At 42.7% G+C, this 14293-nt stretch overlaps 1 protein-coding gene across 1 annotated transcript; it reads right to left on the bottom strand.

Moving 5' to 3' along the window:
- Positions 1 to 448: 448 nt before the first annotated feature.
- LOC310633265 (vomeronasal type-2 receptor 26-like) lies at positions 449 to 10881 on the bottom strand (the record flags this gene model as incomplete). The annotated part of the gene is made up of 6 exons (XM_083350964.1): positions 449 to 1595; positions 4673 to 4799; positions 7277 to 7504; positions 8440 to 8754; positions 10302 to 10541; positions 10858 to 10881. The coding sequence occupies 6 exons, from the start codon at positions 10879 to 10881 to the stop codon at positions 694 to 696; spliced, it is 1836 nt and encodes a 611-aa protein (XP_083207090.1). The 3' UTR covers positions 449 to 693.
- Positions 10882 to 14293: the final 3412 nt, after the last annotated feature.

The following is a 14293-nucleotide window of genomic DNA, read 5'->3' as shown; positions in this document are numbered from 1 at the left end:
TCCTTAGTTCTACGTTGCTTCTGTCCTTGATTATTTTTCATTCATTGCTTATTGTCTTTCCCTTGGGTGCTTTGGAGAATAGCTTGACTCCTTCTTCTTGGTGACAATCCCTGAGATACTGGAACACTGCTATCATGTTCACCCCTAGTCTTTCTTCTCATTAAACTAGATATATCCAATTCCAGCAACTGTTCTTTGTATGTTTTAGCCTCTGGTCCCCTGATCATCTTTGTTGCTCTTCTCTGCACTCTTTCTAGAGTCTCAACATCTTTTTTACATCGTGGTGACCAAACAGAAATTCTGTTCCCAACTGTTGTCACATGTTGAGGATTATTTATAAAAAATGCTGCTCAAAATTCTGAATTGATATGAGACTTCTGGGTATGTGATAACTTTCAGGGTCCATTCTTCTTTATGCCACTTAATCAACATGACTCGTTTGTTTCATATGGTAATTCATTCTATTTATTATGGAAAATTAACACGTATAAGAAGCATTATTTATATTTCAGAAATATAATACATACACACAAAATTATATCCCAAGAAGAATAATTTAAATATGATCTAAGCACAAATGGGTGGGATGAAGATGGTGAGACAGTGATGGATAGATAATATGATCAATTATTAAATGTGAATGGCCATTTTAAGGTAACACTCTTGAAGTATTCTTATGTAAGGATCACTTTTCTATTTTATTTTTATCATTAAATGCTCCTTTGTATTCAGATCAGGCCTTAGTACAATAATGTAACACTTGGGGAGGAAGATGCAGCTCAGCAGCCCAGCACTGGACGCTAAAATGGTGAAGACCTGCACAGCCACCATGTATTTACCCTTGGTGCTCAGGTAGGTAGGCACAAAGGTCACCCAAACACAGCAGAAGACCAGCATGCTGAAGGTAATCAGCTTGGCTTCGTTAAAAGACCCAGGCAGCTTTCTGGCCAGGAAAGCCACCACAAAGCAGATGGCAGCCAGGAAGCCCATGTACCCAAGAGCACCATAAAACATGGTAAGAGATCCTTCATTGCATAGCAGGAGGATTTCTCCTGGCTGAGAGTTCTTATCAGACTCAGGAAATGGGGGATGTAGCCCTAACCAAGTGGAGCACAGAATAATTTGGACACTAGAACAGACAAGAATGAGAGTGTTGGCGAAGTTCTTTCCCAGCCATTTCCTTACCCGATTCCCTGGCTTTGTGGCCAGGAAGGCCATCACAACTGTGATTGTTTTGGCCAAGACTGAAGAGACAGCAACCGAGAAGATGATGCTGAAGGCTGTTTGTCGGAAAAAGCAGGTGGCTTTGCTCGGCTTGCCAATGAAGAGGAAGGAGGACAAGAAGGAAAGCAGGAGTGAGACAAGGAGAACATAAGAGAGGTCCCGATTGTTGGCTTTGACAATGGGAGTTTCTAGGAATTTAATGAAGATTCCTAACACAAAGCCCGTGGTTAAGGATAAGAAGAGGGAAATAGAAGCTAAGATGATCCCCAAATGTCCTTGATAGCTCAGAAAATTTATAATTTTAGGGATACATCGATCTCGATCTTCATTTGGGTACTCATCTTCTGGACATTTGGTGCATTCCTCTGCATCTGAAAAGAGGAAAAACAGTATCCCTCTTACAACTTATTCTTTTAAATTCACTCATGTTTGCTTTCGGTAAAGATTTTTCAAGAGCCAGAAAATGCATAACTGATATCCTGCATGTTTCTGGGTATGTAGGACCATGGTAGTCAGTTTTATGGATGAAGATTGGAAAACTTTGAATCTCATACATACCTTTTCTCATCTTCTGCTGTATTGGTATTAAGGTAATATTTCCTATTTATTACAACACTGTCGACAAGCAATCTCAAACCTACTATCCTTAGGTTTTCCCCATGCATTTATATTTTCATGGTTGATTGAACTTGCTTTTACAATTTTTTTAATTTTGGTCATTAAAAGAATCATATGGCCATTAGGTGTATCCACTCTTCTGAATGGACATTTTTTGCCAGAAACTGGCAAAAAAAAGAGATTCAAAATGTGATCATGTGACCAGATGGTTATAAATGTGAGTTGGTTGTCAAGTGCCTAAAATCAATCATTTGACTATTTATTTATTTATTTATTAATTTATATACCGCCCTTCTCTCAAGAGACTCAGGGCGGTTAACAGGGCAATACGTAAAAACAGATACAAAAATTAAAATTATTAAAACATGATTAAACAATGCCCATAATACAAATTTAAAATTAAAGTCATAATAACAAACCCACCCCGTCCCATCAGGCCAGGCCCGCTTCCTTAAAAAGATGGGTTTTAAGGTCGCGCCGGAAGGAGCGGAGATCGGGCGCCATCCGGAGCTCTACCGGAAGATGGTTCCATAAATCTGGTGCACCCACAGAGAACGCTCTCCCCCTGGGGGTCACCAGTCGGCATTTTTTGACCGGCGGCACCCTGAGGAGGCCCTCTCTGTGGGAGCGTACTGGGCGGAGGGAAGTTGACGCCGGCTGCAGGTGCTCCCCAAGGTATTCTGGACCCATGCCATGAAGGGCTTTGTAGGTCATTACCAACACCTTGAACCTCACCCGGAAGACAACTGGTAACCAATGCAGCTCGCGGAGTAAAGGTGTAACACGGGAGTATCGGGAGACCCCCGACACAACTCTCGCGGCTGCATTCTGTACCAGTTGGAGCCTCCGAGTGGTCTTCAAGGGTAGCCCCATGTAGAGAGCGTTGCAGTAATCAAGACGAGAGGTCACGAGCACATGAGTGACCGTGCGCAAGGCATCCCGGTCTAGATAGGGCCGCAACTGGCGCACCAGGCGAACCTGGGCGAACGCCCCCCTAGTTACAGCTACAATATGGTCTTCTAAAGAGAGCTGTGAATCTAGGAGGACTCCCAAGTTGCGAGCCCTATCTACAGGAGGTAATGACTCACCCCCCATAATGAGGGGTGGGATATCCTGAATATCCCGAGATGCCGGTACGCACAGCCACTCCGTCTTGTCAGGGTTGAGACGAAGCCTGTTCCTCCCCATCCAGACCCGGACCGCCTCCAGGCACCGGGACATCACGTCGAGGGCATCACTGGGGTGGTTTGGGGTCGAAATGAAAAGTTGGGTATCATCAGCATACTGATGATACCCAACTCCAAAACCACGAATGATCTCACCCAGCGGTTTCATGTAGATGTTGAACAGAAGGGGCGAGAGGACCGACCCCTGAGGGACTCCACAAGCGAGAGGCCTCGCGGTCGACCTCTGCCCCCCTGTCAACACCGACTGCGAGCGTCCCAGGAGATAGGAGGAGAACCACTGAAGAACCGTGCCTCCCACTCCCAATCCCCTGAGACGCCGCAGCAAGATACCATGGTCGATGGTATCGAAAGCCGCTGAGAGGTCTAGTAGGACTAGAACAGAGGAGTATCCCCTGTCCCGAGCCCTCCAGAGATCATTCACCAGCGCGACCAATGCCGTCTCCATGCTGTACCCAGGCCTGAAGCCCGATTGGTACGGGTCTAGATAATCCGCTTCATCCAGGACCAGAGGGAGCTGGTGCGCCACCACACTCTCAACAACCTTCGCAAGGAAGCGAAGGTTGGAGACCGGACGAAAGTTATTCAAAACAGCCGGATCCAAGGCAGGCTTCTTGAGGAGAGGTCTTACCACCGCCTCTTTCAAGGCGGCGGGAAAACTACCCTCACTCAAAGAAGCAGCTATAACCGCCTGGAACCAGCCTCGTGTCCCCTCCCGGGCTGCATAAACCAGCCAGGAAGGGCACGGGTCCAATAAACATGTGGTGGAGCTCAGCCTCCCCATGATCCTGTCCACTTCCTCCGGAGTCACGGGATCGAACTCCTCCCAGATGACATCCACAAGATCGCTCGTGTCCTGATTGTCCGATACTGCCCAGTCGGAGTCCAAACCGGTCCGAATCCGAGCGATTTTGTCCGACAGATGTTGACTAAATTCCTCGGCACGCCCCTGCAAGGGATCCCCACTAACCTCCTGGTTAAGGAGGGAGCGGGTCACCCTAAACAGGGCGGCCGGGCGATTATCTGCGGACGCGATGAGGGCAGCGAAGTAGTTAGATCTCACTACCCTCATAGTGGGCAGCACAATGTTTTATAATGGCTGAAGTGCTTTACAGGCCATAAAATACCATTTCCAAGATTGTCATAACTTTCAACAGTTATTAAGGAAGGTCTACCGGTACTGTCTCACTGAAAAAGGTCTGTCAAGAATGAAACTTTGGCAGCTACGTGCCTCTTCATTTCAACTTGCCATTATAGCGTAAAGGACGGGGAGGTGTTGCTTTAGAATGGGTTACATGGAGAAACAAAATCTCTACGATTTTGCTGAAGACTGTGAGAGCCTGAAACCTTTTCAAGGACACTGCAGCAGGTGTGCAGAGGAAGCAGACAGTTCCCATAACAAAGTGAAATTGTTTACATGGACTATATGAGAGGTTGGGGGTTTGGCTAAAGAAATTATTGTTTAATGCTATGAAATGGTGTCTGGGGACCTCAGAGTTAGCTTTGCTTCGACATTACCATGCAGTGTGTTCAATAAATAGTAAGATTTTCAGAAATGGAATGAGCCTGGAGTTTTATTTGGATTCTCAAGCTGGGTGTTGACACTGTCTGGGTAAGCCCACTTTCCCCTAAAGTCTCCTTCTCACCTTCTTGAGTAGACATGGTCCCCTCTGCACAAGGAATACAATCGTAGCAACAAACAGGCTCACTTTCACGGGCCACCTTGATGGCTCCAGGCCGGCAACTTTCCACACACTGGGAAGTGGGGAAAGTCTATACATAAAAAGAGAAAAGATCAAGGAAAGTATGCCAGGGCTCAATGCTCAATTCACTATAGGAAAAACAAATTCAAAAGTGGAGAGGATCGAAAAGTCTCCTTGCACTAGGCTTAGATAAATGTAAAGCAACGGTAGGGGATAAATATAAACAAACAAGTAAATAGATGATTATCTATCTATCTATCTATCTATCTATCTATCTATCTATCTATCTATAGGGATGCGGTGGCTCAGTGGGTTAGGACGCTGAACTTGTCGATCGGAAGGTCGGCAGTTTGGCGGGTCGAATCCCGAGTGCCGCGTAGCAGAGTGAGCACCTGTTACTCGTCCCTGCTTCTGCCCACCTAGCAGTTCGAAAGCACGTAAAAATGCAAGTAGAAAAATAGGGACCACTCCGGTGGGAAGGTAACAGCGTTCCGTGCGCCTTTGGCATCTAGTCATGCCGGCCACATGACCACGGAGACGTCCTCAGACAAGCGCTGGCTCTTCGGCTATGAAACAGAGATGAGCACCGGCCCCTAGAGTCAGAAACGACTAGCACGCATGTGCGGGGGAACCTTTACCATATATATATATATATATATATATATATATATATATATATATATATATATATATATATATATATATATATATATTTGTTTTCATAGATTCTCGCGGGTGTCTGTATGTGTAGATCTAGAGTCTCGGGTTTCTTCCCGCGTTCCTTTCATCTGATGATGACGGATGGGATTTCGTTGAAACGTCGCCACAACTTTCTGAAGAAGAAGAAACCCGAGACTCTAGATCTACATATATATATATATATATATATATATATATATATATATATATATATATATATATATATATATATATATATATATATATATATATCCTCTCCTTCTATATGGGAGTTTCTCATCATCATCATCATCATCATCATCATCATCATCATCATCACTATTATTATTATTATTATTATTATTATTATTATTATTATTATTATTTTATTTATATACCGCCCTTCTCCCGAAGGTCTCAGGGCGGTGAACAGGGAAACATATAAAAATACAAAGATAAAAAAGTTATACAAGAGATATATTGTGGAGTGGAAAAAATGGATTGATTATATTCAGAATAAATATGGGACTAAAAAGTTTCACCTAGCATTTGAATAAGTATTGATGTGATATTTATATTGCTTGTAGTTATTTTATAAGAGTTAAAGTGCGATAGATTTAATAGTTTATTGTTGTTTGCATAAGGTAGATTATGATTGTTTGTATTTTTATACCCTGTATTGAGCTCTGGGAAGTCGGGGAGGGGGGAGGGGGAAGGGAGGGAGGTGTTGGGGAGGGTTGGGGAGAGGGGAGGGGGTGGGGAGGGGGTTTGCTTTGTTAAAAAAAATGTATTGTAAAACTTTTCAATAAAAAAAAAGTTAAAAAAAGGATTAAACACAATGCCCAAGATAAAACAATAAATAGATATATTAAAAACGACAGTAAAATCCCAACCCATCCCCCATCAGGCCAGGCCGGCTTGTTCGAATAAGTGAGTTTTCAGATTATATTGTTTGAGGTTTTAAATCTCACAGAGGAAGAACTGGCCTCTATGATAGGAAGATATTAGAATATAAAGGAATGAATTTCGTTTTCTGGTCACCTGCTTATGGGACTTAAGTGATCCTTAGCTTTATTTACTTGGTTGTTGGTTTAAATTTACTAGCCACCCAAGTCTAAGAGTCTCTTAAAGTATTCTGACAGTATCTAAGGGCAGCTTGAAGTGTATGTTAGGCTTTGCCATCCCACCCATTAATTTAATAATTTAATAATTTAATTTAATAATTTTATTTGTATACTGCCCTTCTCCCGAAGGACTCAGGGCGGTGAACAGGGCAGATATATAAAAATGCAAAAATACAAAAGTTAAAAGAAAATTAAACATATGCCCAACTAAAAACAGTAAATACAGATATTAAAATGACCATAAAAACCCAACCCATCCCCCTTCAGGCCAGGCCGGCTTGTTCAAATAAGAGTGTCTTCAGATCGCGACGGAAGGAGCCAGAGAACAGACATGGACTGCAAAAGAAGCAAGGGATGTAGGATCATCAAATGGGGGCTATGAATAATTTTATGCTTACTGAAGGATGGGTAGGAAACTCAGGGCTTTTTTTGTCATGGAACGCTCAGAACGGAGTTCCGGCACCTTTTTTTGGATGGAACCTTGTAGGGTAGGCAAGGCGGGTTGTATGACATGTGTGAGTTCCGGCACCTTTTTCTTTTACAAAAAAAGCACTGAGAAAACTAATTCAGTAAAGGGGAAAAAGTGTCTCATGCTGCTCACCCTTGCTCACCCAAGAAGCAGAGCTAAGAAAAATGTCCTCTGGCTTACTGTCCCTGACTAGTACTGAAAACAATTGCTTGGAAGATCTGTTGATGTTCTTCAAAGACCAACACAGAGTGAAATGAAGCAATTACATTTCCCTACCTTGTTACGCCAATTCAATTCCTCAGTACCATCCGGGTTAATAACAAATTTGAAGTTTTCAGCTCCTTGGCCTTCCAGCGTTGCAAAGTTCACTCTGGTCATGGTCTCATTGGAGAGGATGACCCAATTTATTATGTCAAAATCGGCTGTCAGGACTCCCTTCTCATCCAAACGTACCCCTTTCATGGAAGAATTGTGAAACTGGGGACTTTGAAGGAGAGGATGAAGCTAAAGTGGAAGAGAAAACTGCAGCCTGTAGAAAATATGAAGTAACATTTCTTATCTCAGCTGCCCATTTCATAAACGCATCTTCTACAGTTCAGGGCTTATTCTAGAGGGGTGTCAAACTCAAATTTCATTGAGGGCCGCATCAGCATTGTGGTTGCCCTTAGGGGGCCGGGTGGGTATGGCCAGGGTGGGCGTGGCTTGAGTGCGTATGGCCTACTGGGTGGGCATGGCCAGCTCTACATCGTTCGCATCAAGGGTGCCTATGGGGGCCTGGGCAGGAGTGGGACAGATCTGAGGGTCTCTGGCAGAAGGAGGGTCTCTGGGCCAGGGCCAAGGCAGTGGGGGGCCGTTCCCTCACTGTTTCCAGGATGGCTTCGCGGGCCGCATGAAACCACTTCGCGGGCCGGATCTGGCCCCCGGGCCTTGTGTTTGACATGTCTGTGTTAGACATATTGATATATTTAACCCCTGAGATATTGGTACACTGCTATCATGTCACCCCTCATCCTTCTGTTCATTAAACTAGACATACCGAATTACGGCAACCGTTCTTTATATTTTTTAGCCTCCAGTCCCCTGATCATCTCTGTTACTTTTCTCTGCACTCTTTCTAGAGTCTCAACATCTTTTTTACATCGTAGCAACCAAAACTTGATGTAGTATTCCAAGTGTGGCCTTACCAAGGCATTATAAGGTGGTAGTAACACTTCCCATTAATTTGTAGAAGACCCACTTTACCAAATATTGCATGCTCATCCAGAGTCCAATAAAGGCTAAGAGAGGAGCAGTAAATAATTATAAAGGGATAAGGGTATAAAGAGTTGGGGGAAGTTAAGCTGTATGACGGAGAGTCTCAGGATGGACTAAGTTTTCAAAGTGGTTAAAAAGAAGGAATTGGTTGAAGAATGGATTCCCCTACACAGGAGGAAAGATACCTGCCATGGTTCCAACGCTGGAGCGCCTCTTCGGTTCCCATCCTTCATCTCCATCCTCTTGGATCTGGAGGAATAGGCAGCATCTAAAGCATGGGCAACAGCCCAGATTGCATCATGAATGGAGAACCTGTCTAGAGACAAGATCGTTTCAATCTCCTCTTTGGGCAGAGTGTTCACTTGTTCTTTCTCCACACATCTTCTCCATTCTTTCACTGACAGAGCCCATTTGGTATAACTACAATTAAATGACCACCTTGCAAATTGCTCAGTCGCAGTATAAGGGATCTGAAAATCAAATTTCATCCGATCGTGGGACTGGATCAGGAAAGAGAAAAGCCCATGGATGTACTGGAAAGATAGTTCGTTATTGGCCAATAGCAAGGAGACATCCCACAAGGCTGCGATTATCAAGACTTTGCCTACAACGGGCTGGGTCAAGCTTTCAGCGGTCTTATGAATCAGATATAATCCTTGAAGGAAGGAGCTCACCTCAGCACAGTAAAGAAAGACATTGACTTGTTTCCATCTCTGGAATAGAGCAGACTCGATAACCATTTGGCTGGCTTCCTCAGAAAAGGTTTGGGCTATAACAACACAAATGCCCTTCTTGAGAAGCATTGGATTCAAAGTCCTCATGGCTCTCTCTCCGGTGTTAGTATCTGGAGCAAGGAGCCCTACAAAAGTCCACCTGAGGTGCAAAAGCAGTTTGACAATCCCTGGATAGTGTGTTCCCTCTTTTGGGACCATGTGATAGAAAAAGGGGAAGAGTGTTTTATCACTGAAAATAGATGAAGCAAAAGTATAACTGATCTGAAACAGAAAGGAAGAAGTTAGTGTTTCAGCAAGTGGAAAGGCAAAATAATAGTAAAGAAGAATGGAATGGAATGGAATGGAATGGAATGGAATGGAATAGAATAGAATAGAATAGAATAGAATAGAATAGAATAGAATAGAATAGAATAGAATAGAATAGAATAGAATAGAATAGAATAGAATAGAATAGAATAGAATAGAATAGCGTATAGTCAAGGCTATGGTCTTCCCAGTTGCAATATATGGCTGTGAAAGTTGGACCATAAGAAAGGCTGAGTGCCAAAAAATTGAGGCCTTTGAACTATGGTGCTGGAGAAGACTCCTGCGAGTCCCTTGGACTGCAAGGCGATCAAACCGGTCAGTCCTAGAGGAGATCAACCCTGACTGCTCTTTAGAAGGCCAGATCCTGAAATTAAAACTCAAATACTTTGGCCACCTAATGAGAAGGAAGGACTCACTGGAGAAGAGCCTAATGCTGGGAAAGGTTGAGGGCAATAGAAGAAGGGGACGACAGAGAATGAGTTGGCTGGATGGAGTCACTGAAGCAATAGGCATGAGCTTAAATGGACTCCAGAAGATGGTAGAGGACAGGAAGGCCTGGAGAAATGTTGTCCATGGGGTCGCGATGGGTCGGACACGACTTTGCAACTAACAACAACAAGAAAAGCGGAGCAGAGCAGAGCAGAATAGAATAGAATTTTTTAATGGCCAAGTGTGATTGGACACACAAGGAATTTATCTCTGGTGCATAAACTCTCAGTGTAAAACATATACAACAACAAAGTGATAGGTCATAGGTCATACTTCTCCAAAGGATCTTCTTTGACACAGCTGACATTTTTTTGGCTTGCTTTGCTAGCTCTGTTCAGAGACGGCAGAGCTTTCTATTAGATTCTGGCAAATATTCATTATGCCAGGAGCCAACATAGGCTTCTGATCTGGATTGGGAAGCTAGTGCATGAATGTACAGTTTGACCATGTGACACAAATAGATCCATCAACATGGAAAGAAAAAAGTCCAAAGAAATCATAGTCTCAGAAAACCCTACCTGTGGGATTTTGTAGGTGCCCATCATGGTTGAAATCTGGATGGAGATGTCAGAGTTGGCCCCTTCAAGAAGAGCGAGGAGGTTTCTATGTTTCCCACATCTATAATTTGGAACGTTTGTCTCCCCAGTTGAAAGCTGGTCCAATAAAATATCAGATGTTATGATTTTGTTGAAATAGTTGTCATGGATGTTGTAGCCCAGGGTGATATTAGGTAAAACCTTGGAATTCCGGTTGATCTCCTGAATGGCAAAGTAGAAGGAGAGGGTGCTCCAGTGTTCTGTAGGTCCTTTCCTGAAGATGTATGTGCAAAACACATGACTTGAGTGACCAATGTAATTTCCCAAAGCCCCCTGCCTCTTCTCCTGCCAATGGATCAGGCACTTTTGCATTCATTAAAATCTTAAGAATGTTTGATATCAATTTTACACTGTACATGGTGCAACTTCACGTATCCTATCATAGAATTCTTATTCTCACAGAATTCTGGAGTTCAAAAGCAAATAATTCAATCTACAGACCCCTTACATCCTAGACATAAACTGTTTCAATGTTTACCCTCAAAACAATGCTGTAGGGCATTGCACATCAGAACAACTAGACACAAGGTCAGTTCCCCACCCCACCCCAATGCATCATTCTGCTAAACACTAATTCCCACAACACTGTCAAACTATCTAGTAAGGCTGTATTACTATTACTCTTCTCATCTTTCCTATCTACTTATCTACTTATGACTATAACTTTGTTGCTTTTATCTTACAATTTACCTTGTTTTATTTAGTATCCTAGGATGATTTATGTTGATTGCTTCTGTAGTATCCCTAAGTATTACTATCCCTAAGTGTTGTATCTTGTGATTTATGATGAATGTATTTTTACGATGACTATGATCATGATTTATCACTTATTGCTTTTATGTACACTGAGAGCCTATGCACTGGAGACAAATTCTTTGTCTGTCCAATCACACTTGGCCAATAAAGGATTCTCTTCTCATAAGGATCTACTAGACACAAAAGTAATCAGTACCCACAAGGGGTAGACCTCCAGTCCTGTTAAATAGCTCTTAGTAGCTGCCCAAATAGAAGCCCCTGAGATATTTCAACTAATATTTTTATAAGCAAAACCAACAACAAAAGCTGGATCTGTGTTAGGATACCTGATCTGCAAACTTCTCTCCAGGTTGATCTTATAACTGCTTCTTTGGATGGAGTTCCCTCCCTAGAACACAGCCTACAGGAAAATTCCCTTTCCAAACTATGTTCTTCTATCAGTTTAGTCTTCACAATGCATTTCCACTTTCCATTACTTCACGTCAACTGCAGTGACTGCAGCTTTTGAGGAGATGACAATTATCCTGTTCAACTTTATCTACTCTGAATGCACAATCACTGCCTATTCTGAGTGTTCTGCAAAGCAGGTACTATTACACAAAAGTAATCAGTACTTAAAAGAACAATGAAACATGTGGGGGGTTTTTTTTCCCCAGAGAAGAAATGAGATCTATTGCTTGAGATCTGCTGGAAAGTCTTTTACAAGAATGAGCAAACATTTTTGCAGTTGTGCTAGAGAAAAGATCAGAACTAAGGAACTGATATTTCAAGGAATAGAACAAAATAGAGCTGGAGGTCTTCTAGTCTAGCCCCCTGCTCAAGCAGGAGAATCTATACCATCTCAGACAGATGATTGTCTAGTCTCTTCTTTAAAATCTCCAGTGTTGGAGCGCCCACGATTTTTGGAGGCAAGCTGTTCCACTGGTATATTGTCCTCACTGTCAGGAAGTTTCTCCCTAATACCAGGTTGCTTCTCTCTTTGGTCAGTTTCCAACCATTGTTTCTCATCCTTCCCTCTGGTGCTCTGGTGAACAAAGTGACCCCCTCTTCCTTGTGGCAGCCCCTTAGATACTGGAACACTGCTATCATGTCTCCCCTATTTTTTTTCTTTTCTTTAGACTAGCCAAACCCAAGTCCCCCAACTGTTCTTCATATGTTTTAGTCACCAGGCCTTGGATCATGTTAGTTGCTCTTCTCTGATTTCCCCCCCCCCCCAAACTCTCAACATCTTTTTTGTGACATGATGACCAAAATTGGCTGCATTATTCCAGACAGATACCTTACAATAAATGTTTAGATGTAAGAGAGATTCCAGAACTCTATTTTGGCACCTTACTTTAACGTTCAAAAGAAGTCACTTTGGGAGGACTAGAACTTTACAGATCAGCCAAGTGGAATTGGCAACCCAGTGACTTACAAGAAAAATTTAACCGAGGGAGTTGTGTGGAAACTGTGCTGTAGAAACCAAGCTTTGGTTGCAGAGATCAGTCCACCAATGAGATAGTCTCCTGGCCTGTAATGATTCGATATCTCTACTTCATCTCTCCCCAAAGTTAAGGAACATTTGCCTGGAAGTCTCCCAGAGATTGTACTGGGCAACAGCAGCAGCAGTAGAAGCAAAAGGATCATTCTCGGTCTGTCCGGATTGGCTTTCTGCATTCTGAAAGCTTTAATTTGATAGCTAGAAGAAGAGTGAGAATGAGAACAAGACAAATGGCCTTTTGCAAGACTTCAAGCTTCAACGATTTTCAAATTTTCAGATAGAGCCTAGATGAGGCATTGCATCTAAAAGGGATGAGAATACATTGGCCAGCATAGTCCCTGGCCTCTTGTTAGCCTTATCCCAAGTCCTTTGGTGTGTTGGGGACATTTATTTACCCAGCATTGCTGATGCAAAATAGTATTAATGTTGCTCCTGAAATCTGATGTTTATGTCATTGGCAACCTTCAAAATCCCCGGAGAATGAGTGAGAAAATAACAGGCAAATGACCACGGTGTTGATAATAATAGAGAGAAAAGTATCTCCTCTGTGACTTCCTGATCTCTTGCTCTAGCTTCAGGCACAGAGGCATAATTGAAGAAATTTAGTGTCCAAAATTACTGGACCCCTTTCAGTTGAGTTTCAGGCTAGATTATAGGACAGAAACAGCATTGATCACGCTTTCTTCTTTTTCTTTCTTTCTTTCTTTCTTTCTTTCTTTCTTTCTTTCTTCCTTCCTTCCTTTTGAAGGAAAGGCAGGTTAGGAGGAGGAGGAGGAGGAGGAGGAGGAGGAGGAGGAGGAGGAGGAGGAGGAGGAGGAGGAGGAGAAGAAGAAGAAGAAGAAGAAGAAGAAGAAGAAGAAGAAGAAGAAGAAGAAGAAGAAGAAGAAGAAGAGATTAAAATAAGTCAATGATGTAGAGGAAGCAAGTTGAAGGAGGAGGAGGAGGAGGAGAAGAAAAGAAGAAGAAGAAGAAGAAGAAGAAGAAGAAGAAGAAGAAGAAGAAGAAGAAGAAGAAGAAGAAGAAGAAGAAGAAGAAGGAGGAGGAGGAGGAGGAGGAGGAGGAGGAGGAGGAGGAGGAGGAGGGGGAAGAAGAAGAAGAAGAAGAAGAAGAAGAAGAAGAAGAAGAAGAAGAAGAAGAAGAAGAAGAAGAAGAAGAAGGAGAAGAGATTAAAATAAGTCAATGATGTAGAGGAAGCAAGTTGAAGAAGGAGGAGGAGGAGGAAGAAGAGAAAGGAGGAAGTGGAAGAGGAGGAGGAAAGAGGAAGAGGAAGAGGAGGAAGGGAAAGGAGGAAGGAGAGGGTCTCTTTATAATACATAAAAGGATCTATACAGGGGAGAAACTGTACAAATGTATGGAGTATGGAAGGTGCTTCAGTACGAGCAACAGGCTTACTGCCCATAAAAAGTTTAGTTTAGTTTAGTTTATTAATATTTCTATACCGCCCTTCTCCCGAAGGACTCAGGGCGGTGAACAGGGCAAGAATAAAATACAGAATTACAAAAATTAAAAAGAATTAAATACATGCCCACTAAAAAACAAACAATACATATTAAAACCCACACAAGAGAGAAGCCATAAAAATGCACAGCTTGTGGAAAACGTTTCACTCACTGTGGAACAACTTGCTTCCAGAAGTCGTGAATGCTCCATTACTGGACGTTTTTAAGAAGAAATT

Source organism: Vipera ursinii (genome assembly GCF_947247035.1).
Source record: "Vipera ursinii genome assembly, chromosome: 2".
Classification (NCBI taxonomy): domain Eukaryota; kingdom Metazoa; phylum Chordata; class Lepidosauria; order Squamata; family Viperidae; genus Vipera; species Vipera ursinii.
The sequence above is the reverse complement of the archived record's forward strand: the minus strand, read 5'-3'. Positions and strand labels throughout refer to the sequence as shown.